The sequence below is a fragment of the Saccopteryx leptura genome, chromosome 3 (assembly GCF_036850995.1).
Source record: "Saccopteryx leptura isolate mSacLep1 chromosome 3, mSacLep1_pri_phased_curated, whole genome shotgun sequence".
Taxonomy (NCBI): domain Eukaryota; kingdom Metazoa; phylum Chordata; class Mammalia; order Chiroptera; family Emballonuridae; genus Saccopteryx; species Saccopteryx leptura.
In genome coordinates this window covers 219,558,487-219,586,332 of record NC_089505.1, presented here as the reverse complement: position 1 = coordinate 219,586,332, position 27,846 = coordinate 219,558,487, and the positions used below count along the sequence as shown (strand labels likewise).

Here is a 27,846-nt window from a genome sequence, read left to right as displayed (position 1 = left end):
CATATTAGTTTTTCATTGATTGCTTTCTCATATGTGCCTTGACTGGGGGGCTGTAGCAGAGCGAGTGACCCCTTGCTCAAGCCAGTGACCTTGGGCTCAAGCCAGCAACCTTGGGCTCAAGGTAGTGACCTTTGGTTTTGAGCCAGCAACCTTTGAGCTCAAGCTGGATGCTCAAGCCAGCGACCTTGGGGTTTCGAACCTGGGTCCTCAATGTCCCAGATCGACACTCTATTCCCTGTGCCACTGCCTGATTAGGCTACCATCTCCTCTTCTCTTCTCTTCTCTTCTCTTCTCTTCTCTTCTCTTCTCTTCTCTTCTCTTCTCTTCTCTTCTCTTCTCTCTCTTCTTCTCTCTCCTCCCCTCCCCTCCTCTCCCCTCCCCTCCCCTCTCCTCTCCTCTTTTATTTTCTTTTCCTTTTTTAAGGTGAGAGGAGGGGACGTAGTAAGGCATACTCCTACACATGCGCCAGACTGGGAACCACCCAGCAACGGCCATCTGGGGCCAATGCTTGAGTACTAAGCTATTTTAGCACCTGAGGCTGCTGCACTCAGACCAACTGAGAAATCTTCAGTACCTGGGACCACGCTCAAACCAGTCAAGCCACTGGCTGTGGCAGGGAAAGAGGGAGAGAAGGGGGAGAGGGAAGGGAAGAGAAGCAGATGTTCGCATTTCCTGTGTGCCCCAATTGGGGATCAAACCAGAACGTCCATATGCTGGCCAGTGCTCTATCCACTGAGCTACCAGCCAGGGCTCATTTACATTTTTTGAGACCCACTTTTGCATTACTGAAAGGCCTTTGTCTGTAAAAGGAGCATAAGAATACTGAAGGCACACAGATTTTATTTCATTTTTATATTTATATGCTTGCTTATTACAGTTATATGTTTTGCATAAATAAGGGCTAACAGGTTTGTTAAGAAGGTTACATAAGAAAGAAAATTTGATAAACTGTCCAGCACCAGACAGTTGCCCACCATTGCGGTTATTATGATTCTCTCATTGTTGTCCTCTAGCCATAAAAGACATAATAGGATCCAAGATCAAATGGATTTTTGTTGTTTTGTGTATTGGCTAAATCTTGAAAAGGAAGGAGAAAAAAACAGTCATTTAGCATGCCTTTTAAAAGTATCATTTTTCAGTGCCCACTCTGTTCCAGGTAATATTCTAGGTCAGGGGTCCCCAAACTTTTTACACAGGGGGCCAGTTCACTGTCCCTCAGACCGTTGGAGGGCCGGACTATAAAAAAAACAACTATGAACAAATCCCTATGCACACTGCACATATCTTATTTTAAAGTAAAAAACCAAAACTGGAACAAATATAATATTTAAAATAAAGAACAAATAAATTTAAGTCAATAAACTGACCAGTACTTCAATGGGAACTATGGGCCTGCTTTTGGCTAATGAGATGGTCAAAGTGCTCTTCTCACTGACCACCAATGAAAGAGGTGCCCCTTCCGAAGTGTGGCAGGGGCCGGATAAATGGCCTCAGGGGGCCGCAGTTTGGGGACCCCTGTTCTAGGTGCTGGGAATATAGTTGCACAGAAAGGTGGACTAAGGAGGGTGGGAAATAGGGACAAAATAGACTTTGCTTGGGTCAGGGGGAGCCACAGTGCAGTGTGTAGATTAGATTTATTGAGTTGTACAACTAAACCTATAAATTTAATTAAAAAGATAATAAATATGAGAAGGGGGGGAGAAAATAGACCTAGGTCCTCTTCTTGTGGGACTTCATGTTTAATGGGGGATTCAGATACTTGGTATCAGAAATGTGATTATGGGAAGAATGTAGTTTTCTGTTAGTACATATGGAAGTCCTCATCAGGATCTGGGTTGTTGATGGTGTCAGAATATTTCTGACAAGCTGAGAGTGTCAGGGTCAGGAGGGGTGGCTGGTTGGAGATCACGCCTGGGCTCAGAGGCCATGGCATGGAGACTGGGTAGATTGATGGCTCACTTTGGCGAGATAAGCAGGGGCCAGGTCTTGCAGAACCCTGAATGGCAGAGGTGGATTCTGCCCATGGGCAGTGTGGGGCTGGGGCAGTGACAGAATCAAACTGTTTTAGAAACACCACATCAGGTCCTGGCCAATTGGCTAAGCGGTAGAGCATCACCTTGGCATGTGGAAGTCCCAGGTTCGATTCCTGGTCAGGGCACACAGGAGAAGCACCCATCTGCTTCTCCACCCTTCCCCCCCCCCTCTCTCTTCTCCTCCCACAGCCAAGGCTCCATTGGAGCACAGTTGGCTCGGGCGCTGAGGATGGCTCCATTGCCTCCTCCTCAGGTGCTAGAATGTCTCCGGCCTCAACGGAGCAACACCCCAGATGGGCAGAGCATCACCCCCTGGTGGGCATGCCGGGTGGATCCTGGTTGGGCACGTGCGGGAGTCTGTCTGACTGCCTCCCCGCTTTTAACTTTGGGAAAAAAAAAACAAAAAAGAACACCACATCACTGTGGAGGAGCAGTCAGGAGACTTTGTGAGACCTTGGAGAGGTGAGAGAGGGCCGGTGGCAGCCTGGACTGAGGAGACAGCAGTTGGAGGGGAGTTGGACAGAACTGAGTGATGTTGACAGAACTGGAGATTGATTGGATATGGGGAGCAGAGTTATAACAGAAAATGACAGAGTTGAGACAATACCCATGTTTCTGACCCAGGCAACTAGGTGGATAGTGGTGCCACCCATCAACATAGGCAATGGAAGTAAAGGCAGAGGGTGGGCTCAAGGGATCGTGATGAACTAGGTGTAGATTTGTTGGGCTGTGCGTGTCTGTGGGCAACCTGACTAAACAAGACCAAGTGGATAGATTGTTGGATAATTGGGTGTGGAGCTGACTGAGAAGAAAGATTTGGATGGCATAAATCTCTCCATAAAGTTGCTCCTTGAAGGCAAGGAATGAATGCAATACCCAGAAAGATTGTTGCGTGTGAAGAGACCAGGCATAGACATGAGGTCCTGCACAGCACCCTGAGTGACAGCAACATGTAAAGGAGTAGCATAGGAAAAGAAACAGGCAGAACACATTCAGGAGGAGCCCAGGAGGCAGGAGGTAAGCCTGGAGCATGCAGCACCTGGGAGCTTGGGGGAGGACGGCCCTCAGATGGAAATGGTAGCCTTGCAAGAGGTTGGGAGTGGAAGGTATCCACTGATTGCCTTCTGAGGAAGTTGTGACCTTGCTCTGAACAGAACAAGGAAAACCTAGTTTAGGAAAACCAGAAATAGAGACACAGTAAGCGTGGATGGTTCTGCAGAAATCTGTGGCAGTCAGAGGACCGACTCTTAGGGAGGGCTGTCATTTTCTCTCTTTTTAAAGCTAGGAGGGCTTTTAATAGGTTTGGTTTATTTTATTATTTCATTTTATTTCATTTCATTTTTTAAGTGACAAGAGGGGAGATAGAGACAGACTCCCACAAGCACCCTGACAGGGATCCATCCAGCAACTGTGTCTGGGGCCAACGCAGACCAACTGAGCTATCCTCAGTGCCTGGGGCCATGCTCAAACTAGTTCAACCACTGGCTGTGGGAGGAGAAAAGAGCGAGAAGGGGGAGAGAAGCAGGTGGTTGCATCTGGTGTGCCCTGAGATTGAACCTGGGATGTCCACATGCTAGGCTGACACTTTATTCACTAAGCCAACGGGTCAGGGCCAATAAAGGTTTATTTGCTGATGAGAAAAAGCCAGTTGGGACCAAGATGGTGACCAAATAGGAGAAAGTGGCATCTGTGGCAAAGTGGGGGTTGGGGAATATAGGCTTCAGAGCCAGGTGGGAGAGGTGGCCTGGGGGGAAGAGGGACTCCCTCAGAGAAGAGTGAGGAGAAGGTGTGAAGTCCCGAGGTGGCATGTGGGTGGGCAAGGGCAGAGGATGAGAAGCTGAGGGAGCATCTCCCCATAGGCTTCTGTTTCTCTGCCACCAAGGAACTGAGCTCCTGGCCTCAGATCCCAGATGCCCCAGTTCTGTCTCCTAGTAGCCAAGAGGCTCTGTCACCTCAGGGGGTTCTGTGTTTTCTTTTAGATGATGAGGATTTTTATTGCCTATTTCCTTCTTCCCTGCCCTCTTTATCCACCCAGACTTCTAGCTGAGGTGGTCTGCTGCCCTCTATTAAAACATGTCATTCTTATCTTCAGGACAAGGTCTCTCTTTCCATCTCTGATAAAATAATTTCTGTTACAGTAATTTCTATGTGTGCTGTCACGGGAGATTTGGATGGTTGGCCTGTCTGATTAGACATTGGAAGACTTTTAAGAACATGCTACCCCCCCTTTTTTTCTTTTTCTTGAATTAAAAACATTTCAATTACAATTACCATACAATACTATATTAGTTTCAGGTATACTGCATAGCAGTTAAACATTTATATACCTTATGATGGGTACCCGAGCCAGTAAGTCTAGTACCCATCTGATATCATACATAGGTATTACAATCTTATTGGATATATTGCCATTAATTATATCTTACCAGAAAGCTGGCTCTGTTTGTTTTCATTCTAGCCCTGGGCTAGTTCTGTGCCTCACAGTTAAACAAATGGCAGGGCCCATTTGGATTCTTACTCCCCACAGACATCTATTTACACCAGATAGTACATTTCTCATGAGTGGTTCTGGGAAGGAATGAAGTTAAGGAATTGGATGCAGGAAGAGCAGAGTCCTTCTTTAAGGGCTAACGTTCAGAACTCAGCTTTGTGTGTCTGGAAGCCTGACCCAACTGACTAAACCTCCTCTGTGCCCTCTGACTTAAGGCACCACACCCACCCATGACTCTGAGTGGCCACACAGGTTGTATGGAAGGGCATCCTGCTTAAAACAAGGACTGCTATAAAATAAGACCCTTCCTGACATGGTTTTAAAAGTCCTGGGCGCTGAAGTTTGGAAACTGATGCTGTAAAGTAAAAAATTTAACTGAGCATTGGGTGGAGGTCTTACATGACAAGCTCTGGGAATAAGCCTCTCCCCTGGTGGACCATATGGCTGATGCCAACTCTGCTGCTTGTCTGGCAGTTTGCTCTTTGAAACAGCATAGTAGGAACTTTGCAGGTAGGGCCCATTGGGTTCAGTGTCTGCTTTTGTGAGGCTCTGCTGCATTGCTGTATTCTACCAAGGGACTTACATTCTCTAAAGGAGAAGGCTCCCATTAAGAAACTGAAATTAACTTCTGCTGTTTATACCATATGGAAAGCCTCTTGGAAAGCTGCTTGTCATATAGCTTGGCAGTGTATTTATCATGGAACGGTTCCATTGGAACCCGATGCTTGTATCTTGGGCACCCAGGAAGAGTATTTAACCCTTGGGTGCAGAAGGCTGTCATTTATCTGTCATCTCTAAAAAACTCGCTGGAGCATATTTATGAAAGAGATTTGGAACAGCTGTCATTTCCACTGAGTTAGAAGTGAAGTTGGGACTCAGGGTATCCAGAAACACATTGTAGCAGAGGCTTGTCTACGCTAGCTCTGTTATCACATGTATTTACTAGGGCATTAGTTAATTGCTAGTGCTGACGCATCTGAATTTCTTATCCCAGTTATATTTTATAGGTTTTAGAAGAATTCTTAAAGTGAATATATTATATCAGCCAAGGAGGCCTAGCAGATCTTAGAAGAATAAACTGAAATTTTCATGATCTGAAAATTAACACTCTTCTGGCCGATATATTAGCAAAAGATGAGGTTCCCATTTGTCAAAGTCTGCCAGTGAGCAAGCTCCCAGGGGAGCCTGTGGAGCAGAGTCTGAGAATTTGGTCTCTGGTGCCAGACTGCCTGACTTCAGACCCCAGAATTGTCACTCCATGTGTGTGGGACTTGGACAAGTTAGCTAACCTCAGAGCCTCTTGCTTCTTCATTGGTAGATGGAGATAGCGTCCCTCGGGGTTTTGAAGACTAATAAATGAAATAATGTATACAGAGTGCTTCATACATTGGCTGCATGTAGTAATCAAGGGGAGTTGTTGTTATTAGCAAAATTTAATATGGGCAGGATGGGTCTGGGAAGATGACATAGGTCATCCCAAAAGGCTACAGTTGTGTATGTGACTTTGAAACAGACTCCCTTCTGTTTCTGAGTGTCACAAGAGCTGTGGTATGGGAGAAACCTTCAGTCCCCTTCCCATTCTCATAGACCACATTGGTAGCCCTGAGGCAGAGGTCTGTAAATGTGTGCAGTTTCAAGGTTAAATTACGACCGAAATAACCTTTGTGGTCAAAGATGAACAAGTAAGCCTGGACTGACCTTTCTGAGGTGTCTGTGGTGGAAATAATGTTGGGAGGGTCACACGAAGTTGATGAAAAGACAGTGGCATAATGCTGTTGGTGGAAATGGAAAATGGAATTACTTGACTCAAAAGGGAAAACCTAGTTTAAGTGAGCAGGGGCACAGTGATGGACTTCTGGATTTAAGGGTGTGTTTGTGTTCACTGTTGACCTGTCTTGACTCCTCAGCAGATCTTGAACCACTTCCAGCTTTCACTGCTTTCATGACCACTACTTTCACCACTGCTATCAGCACCGTGGCTACAACTCAGGGTCTTGAAGGGAGGAGGATCCTTGCCTTTTTTCCAAGCTCCGATTCCAACCCCACCTTCTCTCTGCCTGACTTGCTTCCGTCACCTCCTCACTCCCTGACCCCCTTTCTGCCTCTCAGTTCACCAGCTCTGTCTGGAGACTGAGGAGAGGACTTGCAAGTATACTTCAACAGCTTTGCTTTACTCTGACTTAAGAAAGGGTTACTGATCTTTTATCATTTGCTTTGTAAATAACAGGTGTGGTAATTAGCTGACTCATTAAATTGAAAGCGATTGTTATAATTTTGCAGTGTTTGATTAAGTTTCTTTAATTATAGTTTCTGAAGAGCGGGAGAGTTTCCAGGCAATGTTCTTCTCTCCACATAGTTCTTTTCCTTCTTCCTGTTTGCCCTTGTGGCCACTCGTCTACACCTCAGGGACAGGTTAGCTGTTGTCCCTGGACTGTAAATGACCCACGACTGAAAAGATGTCTCCTCTATGATCCAAGCCATTCAAGGCCAGGCCTGATGCAAATTGTAAAAGATTTTTTCACTTACTACCTCCACACCACACCTGCTTTCAGAAAGGAATCAGATAAACTTATGATGTAGGTGAGGTGGTAATGACAGGTCAGCAGTGGAGCAAATCAAAGAAAGAGAATTGCTGTTTAAGGAAATAAGATGGTATGCGGAGGGCAGACGTCTCCTTCTCTGAATGTTCTCAAAGGGCGCTTAATAGTGATTTATATACCTGAAATTTTAAGGCCTGCTTTTTCTCCATCCCTTTCCTCCACCTGCTCTTTCCTCAAGACTCAGCTCAAAGGTGATCACTTGCAGGAAGCAATTCTGATTCCCTGTGCTCCTGACGACATGCTGTCAACATTGTCTGAGTAGAATGGACCCCTCCTCCCTCCTTCCCCCTCTCCTTCCCCTCCTCCCACTTACCCCAAGACTGCCAGCTTCTCAGCAGCAGCACAGGCTGGTCACAGCCCTAATTGTCTCCCTAGCATTTAATACTGTGGCATTCAGAAAATGCTTTGGGGCTAAAGTGAATTGTAGTTCTATTTGCTATTTGAAGAGGGCAATATTTTTTAAACATGATAACTTTCCTCAGAAATAGGTTAGAGGTGTTCATTATCTTCTCCTTGAATTCACTTGTTTCTAGATTCCCAACCCTGGTGATATGCTACTAAGTAGGATAATTATTTTTTAAAGGATAAAACCATTTGATAATTCTAGTCAAGTAGTATAGCTAAAGGTATATACCCTTGGCTGAAAGCCTCCTTCATGGCAGGTGCAGTTTGCTCAGAGCAAGTGTTCATATTTTAAGGGGCTGCATGCAGATCAGCACTGGAGGGAGGAGAGCTGTCCATCCCCTGTGGCCAGCTGAATCAGCCAGGTCAGCCCTGGGGCTCAGCAGGGTGGGGCTGAATGGGCTCCAGAATCCTTCCCTCCGGTAGGGCAGCCTGGGCCAAGATTGGAGCAGGCTGATGAATGGATCAGATTTGATGAAAAAGGTGATGATACTATCTGACTTATTCTATGATACATGTGTGAGTGTTGTGGAGGGAGACTGATTTTGGTTTTTTGTTTAGGGAGTACAGAAAATTATAATAGCCTAGCCTTTATTTCAGAATTTTCCTTTTAAAAGTTCTTTGTGCATGAGGAATAGCTTCCCTTTGCTTTGCTTGTTTTGTTTTGTGGCTGTGGGGCTCACGTCACTATTTATCAACACTGGGTTGGTAGACATCAGTGTGTAGCAAGTGTGGCCGGCACATGGCTCATGGGCAGCTCTCCTTCCCAGGACAGACAGGAAGAAAGGACGTTGGACATTGTTGTTCTTTAATACAGTGTCTTCTTTATGACATCGTTTTAACGATCAAACTTTTATCCTAAGTTCCTTGATCTTAAAAAAAAAATTAATCTAGCAATATCTACTATCCCTGTCTTTTTCCAAGGGACATTGTAAGGATAATTAAGGGACAGATGTGTGACATGTTTTGAACTCATCGGAAAGGAGAAGCCATCAGGATCAAAGGTATTACTGTTACTTAGTTTCATACAGTTCCATATGATCAAGAATACATTAATTTTGGAAATGACGATAAGCTCATGTTGGACATCTGTTCCTGCTTAACTAGCACAATTGACTTCTGCTTAAGCCCTCCAACAGACCTTAGTTTGTAGGTTAAAAACAAGTCGATAGGAAATGAGTAGAAAGATATTACTACAGTTTTTTCTTTAATTCATGATTTTAATTTATTGTATTTACATAGATTTAAGTGTCCCACCGAATATATCTCCCCCCACCCACGTGTTCCCCTCACCTCCCCCTCTGCCCACTTCCCCGAGTGGTTTCCCCCCTTCCCTCCAGGATTTGCTGTCCTGCTCTCTGTAATGCTGTGTTATGTATATCTAATTTCACTAATCTCTTTCCCTTCTCTGATCCCATCTTCTCTTCCACTTTCCCTCTGGTCCCATTGATCCCGCCTCTGCCTCTATTCCGTTGGTTGCTCAGTTCACATTGTTCATTGGATTCCTCAAATGAGTGACATCATATGATATTTTTCTTTCTCTGCCTGGCTTATTTCACTTAGCATGATAGTTTCCAGGTCCATCCATGTTGTCGCAAAAGGTAAGATTTCCTTCTTTTTCATGTCCCTATTGTGTATATGTACCACAGCTTTTTAATCCACTCGTCCACTGAAGGACACTTGGGCTATTTACCGATCTTGGTTATTGTGAACAATGCTGCAATAAACATGGGGGTGCATTTCTTCTTTTGAATTAGTCATTTGGTATTTATAGGATATATTCCTAAAAGTGGGGTGGCTGAGTCAAAGGGCAGTTCCGTTTTTAATTTTTTGAGGAATCTCCATACTGTTTTCCACAGAGGCTGCACCAATCTGCATTCCCACCAGCAGTGCAGGAGGGTTCCCTTTTCTCCACATCCTCGACAGCTCTTATTATGTGTTGTTTTGTTAATGAGCGCCATTCTGACAGGTGTGAGGTGGTACCTCATTGTGGTTTTAACTTGCATTTCTCTAATGATTAGTGATGTTGAACATTTTTTCATATGCCTATTGGCCACTGTATGTCCTCTTTGGAAAAGTGTCTATTCATTTCTTTTGTCCATTTTTTGATTGGATTGTTTACCTTCCTGGTGTTGAGTTTTACAAGTTCTTTATAAATTTTGGTTATTAACCCTTTATCAGACATATAGGTGAATATATTCTCCCATTGTGTGGGTTGTCTTTTTATTTTGTTAATGTTGTCTTTTGCTGTGCAAAAGCTTTTTAGTTTCATATAGTCCCATTTGTTCATCCTGTCCTTTATTTCACTTGCCCATGGAGATAAATCAGCAAAAATATTGCTATGAGAGATATCAGAGAGTTTACTGCCTATGTTTTCTTCCAAGATGTTTATGATTTCACAACTTACATTTAAGTCTTTTATACATTTTGAGTTTATTTTTGTGAGTGGTGTAACTTGGTGATCCAGTTTTATTTTTTTGAAAGTACCTGTCCAATTTTCCCAACACCATTTGTTAAAGAGACTGTCCTTACTCCATTGTATGCTGTTACTTCCTTTATCAAATATCAATTCTGGGTTTATTTCTGGGTTCTCTGTTCTGTTCCATTGCTCTGTATGCTTGTTCTTATGCCAGTACCAGGCTGTTTTGAGTACAATGGCCTTGTAGTATAACTTGATATCAGGAAGTGTGATACCACCCACTTTATTCTTCTTTTTCAGAATTGCTGAGGCTCTTCGTGTTCTTTTTTGATTCCATATAAATTTTTGGAATATTTGTTCTATATCTTTGAAGTATGTCATTGGTATTTTAATAGGAATTGCATTGAATTTATAGATTGCTTTGGGCAATATAGACATTTTAATGATATTTATTCTTCCTATCCTTGAACACAGTATATGCTTCCACTTGTTTGTTTCTTCCTTGATTTCCTTTTATCAATGTTTTATAATTTTCCGAGTACAAGTCTTTAACCTCTTTGGTTAAATTTACTCTCAGGTAACTTACATTATTTGCTGCAATAGTGAAGGGGATTGTTTTCTTAATTTCTCTTTCAGAAAGTCCATTGTTAGTGTATAAAAATGCCACTGATTTCTGAATATTAATTTTATATCCTGCCACCTTGCTGAATTCATTTATCAGGTCTAGTAGTTTTTTGACTGAGACTTTAGGGTTTTCTATGTACAGTATCATATCATCAGGAAATAATGATAGTTGTACTTCTTCTTTTCCAATTTGGATGCCTTTTATCCCTTCTTTTTGTCTGATTGCTGTGGCTAGGACTTCCAGAACTATGTTGAATAAGAGTGGTAAAAGGGGGCACCCCGGCCTTGTATCCTGATCTTAAGGGGATTTCTTTTAATTTTTGTCCATTGATTATGATGTTGGCTTTGGGTTTGTTATAGATGGCCTTTATCATGTTGAGGTATGATCCCTGTATCCCCACTTTGCTGAGAGCTTTGATCATAAATGGGTGTGGATTTTATCAAATGCTTTTTCTGCATCTATTGATATTATAATGTGATTTTTATCCTTTCTTTTGTTTATATGTTGAATCACATTGATTGATTTGCGAATATTGTACCAGCCTTGTCTCCTCAGAATAAATCCCACCTGATCATGATGGATGATTTTTTTCATGTATTGCTGGATTAGATTTGCTAATATTTTGTTGAGAATTTTAGCATCTAAGTTCATCAGGGATATTGGTCTATAGTTTTCTTTCTTTGTAGTGTAGTGTCTTTCCCTGGTTTTGGAATCAGTATTATGCTTGCCTTATAAAAGGAGCTTGGAAGTGTTCCCTCCTCTTGAATTTTTTGAAATAGCTTGAGAAGGATAAGAGTTAGTTCTTCTTTGAATATTTGGTAAAATTTGCGTGTGAAGCCATCTAGCCCAGGACTTTTGTTTGCTGGGAGTTTTTTGATAACTGTTTCAATCTCATTTGATGAAATCGGTCTGTTTAGGTTTTCTGATTCTTCTATATTGATTTTTGAAAGATTATATGTTTCGAGGAATTTGTCCATTTTGCCTAGGTTGTCTAATTTTATGGCATTCAGTTCTTCATAGTATTTTCTTACAATGCTTTGTATTTCTGTTGTGTCGGTTGTTATTTCTCCTCTCTCATTTATAATTTTATTTACTTGAGTCCTCACTCTTTTTTTCTTGGTGAGACTGGTTAAAGGTTCATCAATCTTGTTTACCTTTTCAAAGAACCAGCTCTTGGTTTTATTCATCCTCTGTATTGTTTCTTTAGCCTCTATGTCATTTATTTCCGCTCTGATCTTTATTATTTTCTTCCTTCTACTTCCTCTGGGTTTTACTTGCCGTTCTTTTTCTAGTTCTTTTAGATGCAGGATTAAGTTGTTTATTTGAGCTTTTCTAGCTTCTGAAGGTATGCTCATAATGCTATGAACTTCCCTCTCAGGACTGTTTATGCTGTGTCCCATAAATTTTGAGTTGTTTTATGTTAGTTTTCATTTGTTTCAAGGAAATTTTTTATTTCTTCCTTGATCTCATTGTTAACCCATTGTTATTTAATAACTTATTATTTATTTTCCAAGTGTTTGAGTGTCTTTCAGTTTTTCTATTGTAGTTGATTTCTAATTTCATGCCATTGTGATCCGAGAAGATACTTGATATGATTTCAGTCTCCTTAAATTTATTGAGACTTGTTTTGTGTCCTAACATGTTGTCTTTCATAGAGAATATACCATAAGCACTTGAAAAGAATGTATATTTTGTTGCTTTAGAGTGAAAGTTTCTGAAGATATCTATTAAATCGAGTTGATCTAGTGTGTCCTTTAAGTCTTCTGTTTCTTTGTTAATTTTCTTTCTTGAGGATCTATCCAGTACTGTTAGTGGGGTATTGAAATTCCCTACTATATAGTATTGCTTTTGATTTTGCTCTTTAGGTCTATCAAAATCTGCTTTATATATTTAGGTGTTCCTATATTAGGTGCGTAGATATTTATAATGGTTATCTCTTCCTGTTGGATCGCTCCCTTTATCATTATGTAGTGACCTTCTTCTTCCCTTACTATAGCCTTTGTTTTAAAGTCTATTTTGTCAGATATAAGTATTGCTACCCCAGCGTTTTAAATTTTCATTTGCATGAAATATTTTTTTCCATTCCTTTACTTTCAGTTTATGTGTATCTTTTGTTTTGAGGTGTGTCTCTTTTAGATAGCATATGAGTGGGTCCTGTTTTCTTATCCACGCAGCTACCCTATGTCTTTTGATTGGAGCATTTAATCCATTTACATTTAAGGTTATTATTGATATGTAGTTGTTTATTGCCATTTTATTCTTTAAAGTTATGTTCCTCTTTTACTAGATTTCTCCCCCTTTGTTCTGTTTACAACAGACCCCTTAACATTTCTTGTCACATTTGTTTGGTTGTAATGAATTCCTTGAGTTGTTTTTTTTTTTTTTTTGTCCAGGAAGCTTTTTATTTCTCCTTCAATTTTAAATGATAGCCTTAGCCTTGCTGGATAGAGAAGTCTTGGTTGTAGGCTCTTGTTTTGCATTACTTTGAATATTTCTTTCCATTCCCTTCTGGCCTTTAATGTTTTTGTTGAGAAGTCAGATGTTATCTTTATGGGGGCTTCTCTGTAGGTAATTGACTGCTCTTCTCTTACAGCTTTTAGTATTCTTTCTTTATCTCTTAATTTTTTTTAATTTTAATTATGATGTGTCTTGGTTTGGGCCTCTTTGGATTCATCCTTAATGAGACTCTCTGTGCTTCTTGAACTTGTGTGACTTTTTTCTTCATCAATTTAGGGAAGTTTTCAGCTATGATTTTTTCAATCAGATTCTCTATCGCTTGATCTTTCTCTTCTCCTTCAGGAGTCCCTATGATGCGGATGTTGTTTCTGTTCATGTTGTCACAGATTTCTCTTAGAGTTTCCTCAGACTTTTTGAGCCTCTTTTCTTTTTGCTGCTCTGCTTCCGTGCTTTCGTTTATCTTGTCTTCTTTCTAGCTGATTCTATCCTCAGCTTTATCCATCCTGCTTTTAATTCATTCCAGTGTGGTCTTCATTTCTGATATTGTATTTGTCATTTCTGACTGGTTCCTTTTTATTATTTCAATGTCCTCTTTGATACTTGCTTTCTCTTTACTTAGGTGCTTATTATGTCTATCCATTATTTCTCTAAGATCTTTGAGCATCCTAACAATCATTATTTTAAACTCTGCATTTGGTAATTTGTTTTTTTCCATCTCATTCAGATCTATTTCTGGGGATTTCTCTTGTTGATTCATTTGGGTTGCATTTCTCTGCCTTCCCATTTTGTCTGTGTGTAAGAAGGGTGTGGCCACAGGAGCTCAATGAGTGTCGCCTCTGTGTTCCCTAGGTGTGGTCTTTCTATAGGCCCGCCACCTCCTCTGCCGCCGCCTCGGACATTCGGGCTTGGCCTTGCCGGTGCCAGCCCACCACTGTGGTCACTGTCACTTCTGCCCAGCATTTGCCGGCCCAACTGCGCTCACGCGCCTCCGGTCTGCAAGACCTGGCCAGCCCCGGCCTCCGCTCTGCCACCATGGGTGGGAATGTGCTCGGGTGCCAGGGCCTCAAGATTCGGCCCTGTGGGTGGAGGTGCATTCTTGTGACTAGCTGCAAGCCTCAGCCGGTTTTCCAGTTTCCACCTTGCCCTTGTGGGCTGACTGCTGGTGGGCCCGCTCTTGCATGCCCAGCCCAAAGCCATGGGTTGGACCGCTTTTGTGTGGCCCGTCCTCAGCCACAGCCAGTCGTTGGCTTCTGCCTTTGTGGGTGGGACTGCACTCATGCCCAGTCCACAGCTGTGGCCGGCCCCTGGCTTCCACCCTTGTGGGCGGGACTGCGCTTGTGTGCCCTGACTGCAGCCACGGCCGCGGTGGTGGCCGGCCCCAGCTTCCTCCTGCCTTGACAGGACTGTACTCCCGTGTCCTGCAGCTGCCCGCCCTCCAGCGAGCCAGCAGTGTGGGGCTGGTGATGTAGCTCAGACCTCAGCACTCAATACTGTATCCCTGATGGCTCCCTCCTTCTAAGCAATTCTTTGCTCTGACTCTGATTCTTTGCAGCAGGAGAGCTTCTGTTTGGTGACTTGCTTCCCTTTGCTGGTATTGCTGGTTCCAGGAAAAAGATTCACTTTAGATTTGGGTAATGACTCAGTCCAGGGGTTAGAGTGGCTGTCCTTCAAAGTGTTTCTCCCTGTGTCTCCTAGATTACACTCTCTTCCTGCTATTCTGGTCCTCTCATCTCTCCCCATCCCCCAGAGTCCTGGGTGAGTGGTTGTGAAAGAGGTTTTCTGTGTGGTCCCTTTAAGATGAATCCTGATTCTGAGAAATCTGTGACTTTCTCGCAAACAGTATCCTGGCTTGTTTCGCAGCTAAATACTGTTCATACGCCTCTTCTAGGCTCTGGGGATGCAAGTTGGGGCTTCGGTCCTGGGGCCCAGGACCCTCTCTTCTTTGGGAAACTCCCCTTCTGCCACGCGAGTCCCTCTGGGCTGCCGCTAGCTCCTGGGAGCGGGCAACCCTTTCCACATTTCTGCTTTTCCTAGCAGTCTCAGTGTGGCTTCTTTGGTGATCTTTGGTTATAGATTCCTCTTGGTTTATCCCAAAGTTGGTTTTTCCAGATGATAGTTCTTAAAATTTAAGTTGTAATCCACTTTGGTTCTGGGAGGTGGAAGTTGGAAGATACATCTACTCCAGCACCATCTTGCCGCTTTACTACAGTTTTTTAGGCTATTTTATTTAAAGTCTAAAAATAAGTGTTTTTTTAAAGAGATGATTAAAAAGCTTCATTTTCTGGAATGTTATACATCTGCAGTAATAATATTATAGCAGTTGGCTGCTTCCACTTTTATGCAAAATAAATAAATACATTTCATTTAGTGACATATATTTGAGGAGTATGGTTCTTGTAATTTTCACAGAAATCAAGAACAGCCTTACAGATGATAGGAATTACCATATGTTACTAACAAAGAAACCTAGCTCTGAACGCAAGGCTTTTACTGAGTCTAGTGTATATATCTGCATGCCAGGATTCAGGACTTTCTACAGTTTCACCCTCCAGGGAAGCTGACCTGACTGAGCCTGTCATGGGAAAGGTTCCTTTGCTTATAAAGCACATGGCATGATCCTCACAGTGCTTGAATGGCAGAGGACAGGAAGAGGGCTGAGTTTTAATGGTGACAGAGAAAGGCATTCTTCAGGATTGTGAATACCTGCCCAGATTTCATCAGTGATTAGTGGAATTTTTTTCAAGAAGCTATTGTCTTTATGAGTCAAAACATTTAGTGTTGGTAGAAGAGATCAAAGTTCAGATGCTTAGGGAGAGATGGGAGATAGCAAGGTCAGACTTTCTCTTGTAATGACATTTGCTTTAGGCAGGTGGCATTTTAGCTTCCTAGGCCTGACTTGACAAGTAGGAGTTGTGGTTCTAGTTAAGGATAAGGTATGGATTTGTTGGGAAGAACTGAATGCTTAGTGGAGACTACAGGGTTGCCTACCAAGGAAGGATACGAGGTATATCTGGAAAGGAATGTGTTCAAGAATGGTTGCTCTCATCTGGAAAAGGGGGATGACGGTCATTTTGGTTTTATCTGCTGGTGTGGAGGGTACCACATGACACAAGCATTATGGTGGTTCTATAAGAGATGGCCATTTCTATTAGTGTAGTATGTGTAGGTGGTCCTGAGGGTGTTTTAAGTCCCCTTTAGTATTAGAAACCTTAGGCTGGGTATACAGGCAGGACCTCGTTAGAGAACTTTAGTTAGCAGTGGTCTGTATCTCAGGGTGCTTTTGGTTATCTTCAAGCTTAAAGGGGTTGGGGTGTGAGACAAGTTTTGTTAAGGAGGAGCAGCTTCCTCCTCACCTCCAGCTTCTCTATATCCAGAAGTGATCCTTACTACTGACCCTGGAAATGCAGTGAGTCTGATATTTGCCAATTGATTTTGACTTTTATTGTGATGCCTTTGTCTTAAACATATAAGCCACATTGCAAAATAGGTGGGATTTATAAATTTGTTTTCATTGCTACACTCCACATTGCCCTTCCCTTTTTTTGTCATGCCTCGTGCTTGGACCCCTTCTCCTCCCCCCACCCCCACCTTTGGGGGAATAAAGCAGACAAGTTCATGCACACTAACATGCAAAGACTGTTCAAGTTTAAATGTTGTCCCTTCTTGTGGTGTCTACGTTTCTTACAGGGGTGAAGACATCTTAAACCAGAGGAATGACTCTCTAGTGGTGGAATTTCAGTCATCGGCCAGCCGATGCAGGAGGTACTATTATGTGCTTGGGGGCCTTCTCAGAACCCCAGAATCATCCTAAATGATCATCTGTCTGTTCCATGTTACATAAAGTCACGTTGTACATCACACCAGTCTTATGTGTTTGGATGGCTTGACCTGGCTGAGGGCGGCAAGCATGTTTATGGAAGTCCCTGTGCATGGAGTTGGGCACAGTAGGGGCTGCACAGGTGTCTGCACATACTGACGAGGGGAAGAAGTGGGATGCATGCAATGCAAGCTTTTTTACTCCCCCCCTCCCACTGCAAATGCTGGTATTGGTCCAAAGTTAGCAAGTTCATAGTGAAACTAGAATTCTTCTCTTGGTTAAAGCCCACTTCATGTCCGTCCACATCCTGAGCCATATGTTCTGAGAGAAGTCTCCATTGGAAATCCATACAAGGTTCATGAAAGCTGGGGCTTCACACTGTGAATGTCCACAAGCAGGACAAGGCAGTCATGTTCTCTCCTTTGAACTAGAAGCCTGGTTCTATGAATGAGAGGTCATTTCCACTTCGTGACTCCCTTCTGCCATTTGTATCACTATGGCCACCCAGAGACTTCTCAGTGACGGCAATGTTGGAGTTGTGTGCCTCTAAGCTGGTTAGGCTGTGGCTGCGGTCTTGCTATCTGAAGGTCACTGGTTGGACTCCCAAATCTAATAATTTGGGATAATGTAGTAAGGATGAATTAAAATGCTAATAGGCTACATGTTCTTTTTTTTTTTTTTTTTTTTTTTTTTAACATTTCCTACTCTTAAATGTCAATGCAGTGACTTAGGTGTTCTCATAGCCTTGCTGGGAGCATTTTTAGCTTTACCAAGGAGAGAGCAGCCATATGGGCAGAGCAGGGCAGATAAGCAATGTTTATTTTGTGATTATTTGTGCAATCTACAACTAGGTAATACAATTATTCTTTTACTTAAGATAACAAATTAGCTTAAAAAACAAAAACAAAAAACACATTATTTTTGTAAGATTCTTTCAACATTAACAGCATTTAATAGCAGTACATTGGATTTGGTCACTGAAAGCCATTCCGAAGCCCTTTTTACAGACTACCTTCATGTTTAAGCTTTACACTAGCACCATGAAACATCTCTGTTCTGTAATAAAGACACTGGAATTTGATTGCTTCCATATTCATGTTGGTGGTTAGGGTAGAACCACAGTCAGTAGGTAGTGGTCCTGCTCCCAGTGTGGGTGTCTGGCTGCACTAGACCAAGTGGAAGCTTTGAGCAAAATGATAATAAGGTCACAAATGCTTCTGCTAGGAATCGAAGACAGTGCTCATTTTGAGGGATGTATAGGTTCTTTACAGTTGGTAGTGTTAGTTCTATGTCTACACTGAGGCCACGTGTTTTTATCTAGTGAACTGAAAAACAAAACAAATGTGTTTTCTTCTTTAACAAAACAGGTCACTTCCTTACTATTAGTTGAATTAGGTCCTTTATTTTCTCCTTAATAAGGGGAAAGAACACTATTTCTTCCTTAGTCCTCCCAGTTATTTGGTGTCTGGTCACTTCATAATTGCATTTTAGGAGAAGAGATATTAATTTTATTCAACAAAAGACCGAGTTCCTTGATGACACACCATAATTCACTTTCCATTCTCCCCCTTCGTTGTCTGTACCCCTTCCTCTTGGCACATTTTTCATAGTTAGGAGGAGTGATAGTGTCAAATATATCAAAAGGAAGAATTGATTCAGTCCTCGTTTGACGACTTGACTGATTAACAGAGATCAGAAGAAGGCTCATAACTGTGAAAGCCACTGCAGCGTGGAGTTTTAACAGCTCTTTGGGGAGCTATTTAATGAAAGAATCACTACGGAAACATAGCCATGCCAAAAAGAGAAAAAAGAAAGAAAGGCAAGCACAGGAGCATTCCCATATAACACTCGAAGACTATGTCATAAGAGGAAATGTGCTCATAATTTCTATTTACACAGTGCAATAATTACTGTCTGCCTTAAGATTACTTTCAGTCTTCTGTCAAAGTTGCTTAGACATTTCCTCTTTCACTTATCAGGCAGAGAGGTCTAGTACTGGTTGGAATTTGTCTGAAGGATTTTATTCCTTTTGAAGAATGTAATTATCAGACACCTGAGCCCGTACTGCTTGATTACACTAGCTTTAATCTGATCCATGCTCTTGTTATCATCATCATTTGTCCATGAACCAGACTTCTGCACTTGGGTGAAAGTCAGACTGACTTTAGTCTTTAATTTTGTGTGTGGTTATTCTCTTTTCTTTCTCCTGATGCAGTGTGTATGAACCAGATAGAAATGTGTTACGGAGGAAAGAACGAGAAAGGAGAAATCAGGAAACTCAGCAGGATGATGGCACATTTAATTCCAGTTATTCCCTCTTCAGTGAACCCTACAAGGTAGATGGCTTTTGTTATTCATCTCCACCCTCACTTGTTGGTACCTCTAAGCTCCGGGCTGTAGTCTTGACCAGAATAGTTGACCAGTCAAACTCCAGTTAGTTTTCTGCCTATTCAGCCTAGGGAAGACAACCCAGCCATTAAGATTGGGGTCTTCCCCCACAAATCTTGGTGTCAATATTGAGATCTACTTGTTATCATTTTTATCAATAATATAAACTTCATCTCTGCATTGATTTTTCAAAGTCATTGCCATTTGTTATGTTTTCTAAGGTATTAGGGAACAAACACTATTCAAGGAGACTGAGTTACATCTCTGTCACACATAGATTATGCTGGTATCAGGGTTACCTGGTAGGACTAATAAGAAAGAAACTATTGGATTGGTTTTCTTTTATACTAAGGGCCAGAAATATAACTGCTCTTCCAAAATGGCGGATCACCCTAGGTGTCACTGGTATATGAGGATGCATGGAGCTGTGTGTAGTGTAGGCTTGCAGCTTTTTGCATATGTAGCTCCATGTTCATTTTAAACTTCACTCTGACTTCTTTTGCCTGTCGCTCTTGAGTTTCTCATGAGTAATTACATATTTAGAAATTGGAAAGAGAATGGTTGGAGCCAAATCTGAATTTTCAAGGGTAGCTTCCAATGGGACTACAAACAGTTAAGGGCAGTCCATTCCTTGAGAGCCGCACTCTGGACCATCGCAGGCCTCTGCAGTAGTGCAGCTTGTGTTTCCCTCCTAGCTTCCTGGGGCTGGTGGGATGCAGAGAGCTGGCAGACATCTCTAGAAATGACGATTTTTTTTTTTTTTTTCCTGAAGCTGGAAATGGGGAGAGACAGTCAGACAGACTCCCGCATGCGCCCGACCGGGATCCACCCGGCACGCCCACCAGGGGTGACGCTCTGCCCACCAGGGGGCGATGCTCTGCCCCTCCGGGGCGTCGCTCTGCCGCGACCAGAGCCACTCTAGCGCCTGGGGCAGAGGCCAAGGAGCCATCCCCAGCGCCTGGGCCATCTTTTCTCCAATGGAGCCTTGGCTGTGGAGGGGAAGGAGAGACAGAGAGGAAGGAGGGAGGGGTGGAGAAGCAAATGGGCGCTTCTCCTATGTGCCCTGGCCGGGAATCGAACCCAGGTCCCCCGCACGCCAGGCTGACGCTCTACCGCTGAGCCAACCGGCCAGGGCCAAAATGACGATTTTAATGTCATCTCTTGGCTGGCTTGCCTTCTGCATGTGGCAACGTGGGCTCTGTAGTCAATAAAGGCACCTCTCCATTATTTGACGTGTTTCATTGTCTCTAACAACAGGGTGTGTTTTTCTTTTTCCAGACTAACAAGGGGGATGAACTCTCCAACCGGATTCAGAATACTTTAGGCAATTATGATGAAATGAAAGACTTTTTAACTGATAGATCTAATCAGAGTCATCTCGTTGGTGTTCCCAAACCTGGGGTTCCTCAGGCTCCTGTGAACAAGATTGATGAACATTTTGTTGCAGATTCAAGAGCCCAGCCCCAGCCTTCACCTGTCTGCAGCACTACATCTTCTACACCAGCAGCTGTCCCCGTGCAGCAGAGTAAGAGGGGCACCATGGGCTGGCAGAAGGCTGGGCACCCACCACCGGATGGCCAACAGAAAGCAAGTAAGCGTGGACACAGGTTGATTGATTTGAACAGATCTGCTAATCCAAAGAACCATAATAAAGAACCTAACCACTGTGTGTCAAGCCCCTCATCCTCACCTTCCTCTTCTTCCTCCTCTTCTTCCTCCTCTTCTTCCTCCTCCTCTTCCAACTCAGCACAACAGGGCTCTCTCAGGACCTTGCTTGGTGATGGTGTTGGCAGACAGCAGCCACGGGGCAAACAAGGGTGCAATGTAGAGGTGGGTCTTCCGACCCAGGACAGACCACCTGCAATGGCAGCCAAGCACAGCGGCAGTGGACACTGTGTTCAGAACTTTCCTCCATCCCTGGCTTCAAAACCCAGCCTGGTCCAGCAGAAACCAACTGCATATGTGCGGCCAATGGATGGCCAAGATCAGGCTCCTGATGAATCTCCCAAGCTTAAGTCGTCTACTGAAACAAGCGTTCACTGCGCGTCGTACAGGGGAGCCCCGGCCACCAAGCCAGAGTCCACCAGAGCCAAGACCAAGCTTGCCAAGTTCAGCATCCCAAAACAAGTGGAGGTGAGTCTTTTCTCATTATACTTATGTGCATCTGAGTAGTCCTCTGACTGCCAGTTGTGAATTCAGCTCCCATGCTTCTTTATTTCAGTGTGTGACTGACTTCATGTGCTGGGATTTGTAGCAGTCCAAGAGGGAGAATGTACACAGAAATAATGCTTCCTTTTAAAATCTAAACTTGATCATAGTCAGACTTTTTTAAGTTCCAACACATGTAGTTGTGTGTGTGTCTCTGTTAGTTCAGGAAGGAATGTCTCCTTTAATATACTGTAGTTCAAGGGATATCTTGTAAACAAACCAGTTTCGATGGACATATTAGCTACTAAAAACAAAATTTTTTCAAGCTATTATTTATATTATGTAAAGGGGTTAATGTTTATGTAAGAGTTCAGATATTTAACATTTTGGTCAGTTTTGAAAAGTTCCAGGACAAGCTTTACAATGTAAACCTCAGAATGATTTTAAAAGCAACTGTTAAATGAATCAATGCTGATTATGGTAAATATTCAAATGTATCAAAAGTCCTATCTATATTATAATATTTAAGATTCAGGTTCACTGGTGTTAATAAAGTAAGGACTCCGTTTCAGTTCAGATTCTCTGGTTTGCACTTTGACTTTATTCAAATGCGAAGATTGGATATATGGAACATTAGAATTTAAAACAAGCAATTACATAGTCACAGAAATAGCAAAGAGGCCATGACTAGTAACTTGAACAGAAATCTGAGTGGAAGATGGAGTTTTGTTTTCAAGAAGTACATCTTGTGCTATATTTCTAATAGATGACAGTTGGCAAGAGCACATGGATAAGAAGTATGACTACACATGTTTTTGTTTTGCTGTGATATGGTACAATGGCTGAAATAAAATGTAACTTCTGGAATGTTGCACTTAGGAAGTGTGCAAGTTTTTTATTTATTTTTTTGACGTATTCTTTTTAAGATGGAGTAACATTGTGGCCAGAATATTATTCGTATCTTAATTTGATTTAATAACCAAATGAAGCATATTATTTGCCATGTCTTCTTAAGCGTCTGACCATGCTAAGCTTAACCATTTCTGGGCTATCACCTCAGAAAGCAGTGTGCACTGAGTGGGAGATCAACATGTTACCCTTAGAGAACACACACACACACACACACACACACACACACACACACATTTTACTTTGAGATGTTTACACAGGTTCTAATGAGGAAATTAAATGGCATATATACCAGTAACTGGTAACATCTTTTGATAATTCATTTATGATGACTCTCAGAAAGTGTTCATTAAGAATTAATGGAAACAAAAAATTAACTTCTACAAGCATTTATGTTTTTAAAAGTTTGTAGGAAACACACATGGATACCATCTTACAAAATTGAATTTATCAAATTTTTTATTTTTGTTATCAAATGACCTGTAATGGCACAAAAAACTATAACTAATTCTTGAACAGAGGTGACTGCAACCATCAGGGATCCCTTTATAATTTTAATCCCAGTTGATTCCTTAGTACAATGATTTTTATGTACTGAGGAACTTCAACTTTATTCTGTAATAATTTATTTATTTTGGAACCCAATGAGTTGACAGAGCTCCAGTTAAAAGCCAGTTTTTGATTACTGGTCCAGCCTTATGGAGCTAACTCTATAGTTTTCATTAGGTTTTTGGGTCTGTCATTAATAATGTGGACACTTTCTGGATTTCCTGGTAGGACCCTAGATTGGAAATGACACACTAGACTGGTATTTGGTAATCACAGCAAGAGGGAAATGCCTGAGATAGACCCACAGAAATTAGAGCTTTTATACAGAAAGTGTTTCACCTCTTCTATATGTAATGACATTGAACCTGCTTCTTCCTGACATTCTATACTTAACACTTTAAGAAGGGCACTCATGCATTGATACAAAAGAGGTAAGAAGTGTTCATAAGACAAAGTTATAATTGGCAGATTTTTTGGAAGAGGTGGAAATATAAATAATAGTTTTTATTTTAGCAGAAAGCTTTGGGTATTGTGGACAGTATGGTGATTTGAACCTTGTAACACTGCTATGCTTAATCAGTTCACAATCATAATAACAAAATGACTGTTTCCACTTAGTAGCTGGGTGATACCTGTAAGTGACATTTCCCAACCTTCAAAGTCAAGGTTTTTTGTTTGTTTGTTTGTTTTTACATTTCTTCAAGAAATTAAGAAATGCCCTTTGGCAGGTGTACCATTCAGTGTTTATAGGGAATATTTGTAAAATTCACAATCTTAACATAGAAGCTGAAGGATTTTATCCACCAATCAGATTTTAATTTTGAGGGAATATTTGCTTTTATTTTTTGGAGGGAGTAAAATAATTTTACAAATATAATGCTTATATTTTATTTTACACAGACACCACTTGTATGAAAATACCCTCTCAGTAGCTGGCTGATTTCCATTTAAGCAAGGAATGTGTTTTTAGGGAAACTGACAGAGGAGATGACCTGGAGGGAACTTGTATTTCTTGACCATACTTTTTTTAGGATGTTAGCTGTAGAGGAGGGGTCCCCAAACTTTTTACACAGAGGGCCAGTTCACTGTCCCTCAGACCATTGGAGGGCCGGACTATAAAAAAAAACTATGAACAAATCCCTATGCACACTGCACATATCTTATTTTAAAGTAAAAATAAAAACGGGAACAAATGCAATATTTAAAATAAAGAACAAGCCGGACCAGTGGTGGCACAGTGGATAAAGCATCAACCTGGAAACGCTGAGGTTGCTAGTTCAAAAAAAAAACCCTGGGCTTGCCTGGTCAAGGCACATATGGGAGTTAATGCTTCCTGCTCCTCCCTCCTTCTCTTTGTCTCTCTCTCTTCTCTATAATGAATAAATAAAATCTTTAAAATAAATAACAAGTAAATTTAAATCAACAAACTGACCAGTATTTCAATGGGAACTATGGGCCTACTTTTGGCTAATGAGATGGTCAATGTGCTCCTCTCACCACCAATGAAAGAGGTGCCCCTTCTGGAAGTGCGGCGGGGGCCGGATAAATGGCCTCAGGGGGCCGCATGCGGCCCACGGGCTGTATTTTGGGGACCCCTGCTGTAGAGCAAGACTTATGACAGGGGAAGCATTGGGTCAACAATGCTAGGTGTTAGGTGCACAGGCAGTGTTAGGTGAACATGACAAGGATGGGGACAATGTAGACACAGAGGCATGGTGTTATGTAATTACATTCCTCATGAAAAGAGCAAGTCAATGACTGAGGAGAATGTGATGTGAGAAATTCTTTTTAAAAAATCTAATATGCACGCCCTGGCTGGTTGGCTCAGTGGTAGAGTGTCAGCCCAGCATGTGCAAGTCCTGGGTTCGATTCCTGGTCAGGGCACACAGGAGAAGCGCCCATCTGTTTCTCCACCCTTCCTCCTCTCCTTTCTGTCTCTCTCTTCCCCTCCCGCAGCCAAGGCTCCACTGGAGCAAGTAGGCCCGGCCACTGAGGATGACTCCATGCCTCAGGCACTAAAATGGCTCAGATTGCAACAGAGCAAGGTTCCCAGATGGGCAGAGCATCGCCTCCTAGTGGGCTTGCCAGGTAGATCCCCGTTGGGTGCATACAGGAGTCTCTCTGCCTCCCCGCTTCTCACTTAAGAAAAATACCCCCCCAAAAAATCTAAGATGCAATATCTTCCTCCAAGAAATTTACATTATTTGAATAAAATAGATGCCAGCACTTAGCTTTTACTTTGCAATTTCTGTCATTTCAAGTCCAAACTAAATTTAAAGTTGTCATTGTAGCACTAGGAAAATTCTCTCACCTTCATAATCCTTGTAATAGAAAAATAGTCTGTTATTTTTAAAAATCGAGAAATTGTGAATCTCTTTTGCCTGACGACACACTTATAAATTCTTCATTTTTTTCTTACAACATCTGCACCCTATCTGCTGCCATGGTGAGTTATTTCTTACAATTCTTTAGTCTTCAATAACAGGTAATTAGTGTAGAAAAATTCAGTGCAATTTGATGTGGAGGTTAAAGACCTCAAGGGAATTCCTTAACTGATACACCTGCCTCCTGGCTGGTTTTTCTCAGCTTGGTTTTGTGTTTAATGAAAAACATATTTTTGTTGTTATAGCTGAGTCTTTTACTCTTGATGCCATCCCTCATTAACTGAGCCTCCTTTGGAGTGTCACTTGGAAGGGTGGCTGCTGTTAGGGGAGAGTCAGGGGACTTGATCAGTGACTGAAGCATGCATTTTAGAATGTTTTAAGGTAGGGCACAGTAAATATTCTTTCCAGTGGGAGTGAATTATTTTTTGTTTCAAACACAAAATTAATGCTTCACCCTTAACATGTACAGGGGGGCCTCAGGTTACCATAGTCTCGACATATGACATTTCAAGTTTACAACACTCACTCTCATTAACACTTAAAAAAATTGAGATGTGTTTTTGGCTTACGCCGTTAGCATCCTGCTTATGACTATGAGAGTGAACTAGTTTGGTTACGTGCAGTGGAAGAAGACACAGTAACGCGGCATACCTACGCCATTTTGGAATGTTAAAAGTGCAAGTGTGTTAGGATAGGTAGTTGACTTATAGGTCAATTATAGGTGTTTTTCGACTTATACCAAAATTTGGGTTACATCACTGTTGTAGAAATGGAACTGTGTCGTAACCCAAGGAGAGGGCAACCCTTGTGATTTAAGATTCCAATGTTGGGGACTTCTTATCTGGAGGGCCAGACACAGGTCTTTGAGGGCCTCAAATTTATACCATCTTGGGTGTCCTCTTAAGAAAAACAGAAGAGGAAAATATACTTGAAATTTTTACAAAGGTATATATTAGCACATTGCTAAGTCCCACCTCCCAGGGCCTTGGAGTGACCTCTGATCAGAAGGCACTGAAGTTTTTGTGTCTTTAGCTTTTCACTGTATGTATCTTTGGCTCATGGAATAATAATAAATTATTAAAATGATTATTTTAAATTTGAAAGGAGTGCTTTATATTAGCCTCAAAGTTTGTAGAATTTAAAAATAACATCTGCCTGGCCTGTTGGCTTGGTGGATAGAGTGTAGGCCATGCACACAGACATCCTGGGTTCTATCCTCAGTCAGGGCACACAGGAGAAGTGACCATCTGCTCCTCTTCCCCTCCCTCTTCCTTTCGTGTAGCCAGTGGCTTGGTTGGTCTGAATGTTGGCCCCAGGCGCTGAGGACAGCTCAGTTGGTCCAAGCATTGGCCCCAGATGGGGCTTGCCGGTAAATTCTAGTCAGGGCACATGTAGGAGTCTTTTTCTCTATCTCCCCTCCTCTCATTAAAGATAATAATAATAATATCTAATCCTAAGTGGTATAGACAAGGCAAAAATGAGACAATACTATGAAAAAGTCTTACATGCAGTGCTATGGGGTCAAAGTGTGGGTCTCACAGGCTATGAAATTGGCAAGATTATAGTTTGAGTAGTTGTATTCCAAAACATACACAGTTTAGTCTCTGTTAGCTATTAATTTAATAAATAGTAGTGATTTGAAATTGCTCTTGCAGAGGGCTCTGATGGCTGAAAATACATCTGAAAAACCAGGGAAGGAAGAAAGCCAGTGGCTGCTGCCCTTAGCTTAGCCAGTGATAGGGAAAAAAAACACCTAAATTTCAGTGTCAGTGAATAGACTGTATATTAGGAGTTTTAGTTGTGGTTGAGAATTTATCCACAAGAACAGAGTAACCATTTTTGGTTGGTCAGAATTTTATCTGTTAAAATAAGTAATTAAATAGTTTAAGATATATTGATTAAGCATCACATTTTTACGATGGGCATTTTACAACTACCCTTTATACTGTGAATAAGAGCGGAAAGATTAAGTATCATGATTCTACAAAATAGCTTCCTAGAAATGCAATTTACTGATTTTTTTTTAAGTTCACAGAAGATGAATGGTGTAGGCTTTCTATTTCCTGTCTTTCTTGGTTACCTTTGTATGAAAATGGATTTCTTCCATGTTAAAGTCGGCACCAGCCTGTTGGACAAAAAAGGCATCTGCAAAGCAATATATACATTACATATTCATGCAGCCTGAAGTTTTTAGTTACGTTTGAGATATCTAATGTTTTCGAATCCAACTATGCTGTTTGATTGCTCACTGATTAAATGAGGGTGAGTGGCCAGGCTGGCCTGAACCTCCCCATCACCCTCATCTCCAGTCTCCATCACCCACTGCAGACAGCAGCCATGTCCTGTGGGACAGTGTGGCTTAGTAACAGTGCAGACGGTTCTGTCTGCACTTCCTCCTGTCCATATAATGCACAGCCTCCTTCTCTTCTCGAGCACGTGGGCAGCTTGTACCATGTAGACAAGAGTGAAGAGTCAAGACTTTGATCTTAGATGCCAAATGAAAGCACTTGTTTTCCTTATTGTGGAAGGGTCATTCTGAAGGTCATCATGAAGGCTGGCAAGTGGAAATATTTCCATATTTTTTGGTACTTTTATGTTTAGCCACCCTAAAAGATAAAGCATTT

At 42.0% G+C, this 27,846-nt stretch overlaps 1 protein-coding gene across 7 annotated transcripts in view; it reads left to right on the top strand.

Moving 5' to 3' along the window:
- Positions 1-27,846, top strand: part of AFF3 (ALF transcription elongation factor 3) — a 729,890-nt gene that overhangs the window by 119,969 nt on the left and 582,075 nt on the right. For 3 of the 7 annotated variants that reach the window (XM_066377560.1, XM_066377559.1, XM_066377558.1), the window contains exons 2-5: positions 16,715-16,789; positions 19,060-19,180; positions 20,511-20,823; positions 20,980-21,365. In XM_066377560.1, coding sequence (XP_066233657.1) covers positions 16,715-16,789; positions 19,060-19,180; positions 20,511-20,823; positions 20,980-21,365 — 895 coding nt within the window. Of the gene's footprint in view, positions 1-16,714; positions 16,790-19,059; positions 19,181-20,510; positions 21,366-27,846 lie in introns of all 7 variants that reach the window. The other 4 variants (XM_066377556.1, XM_066377555.1, XM_066377554.1 and 1 more) reach the window with 2 other exon arrangements.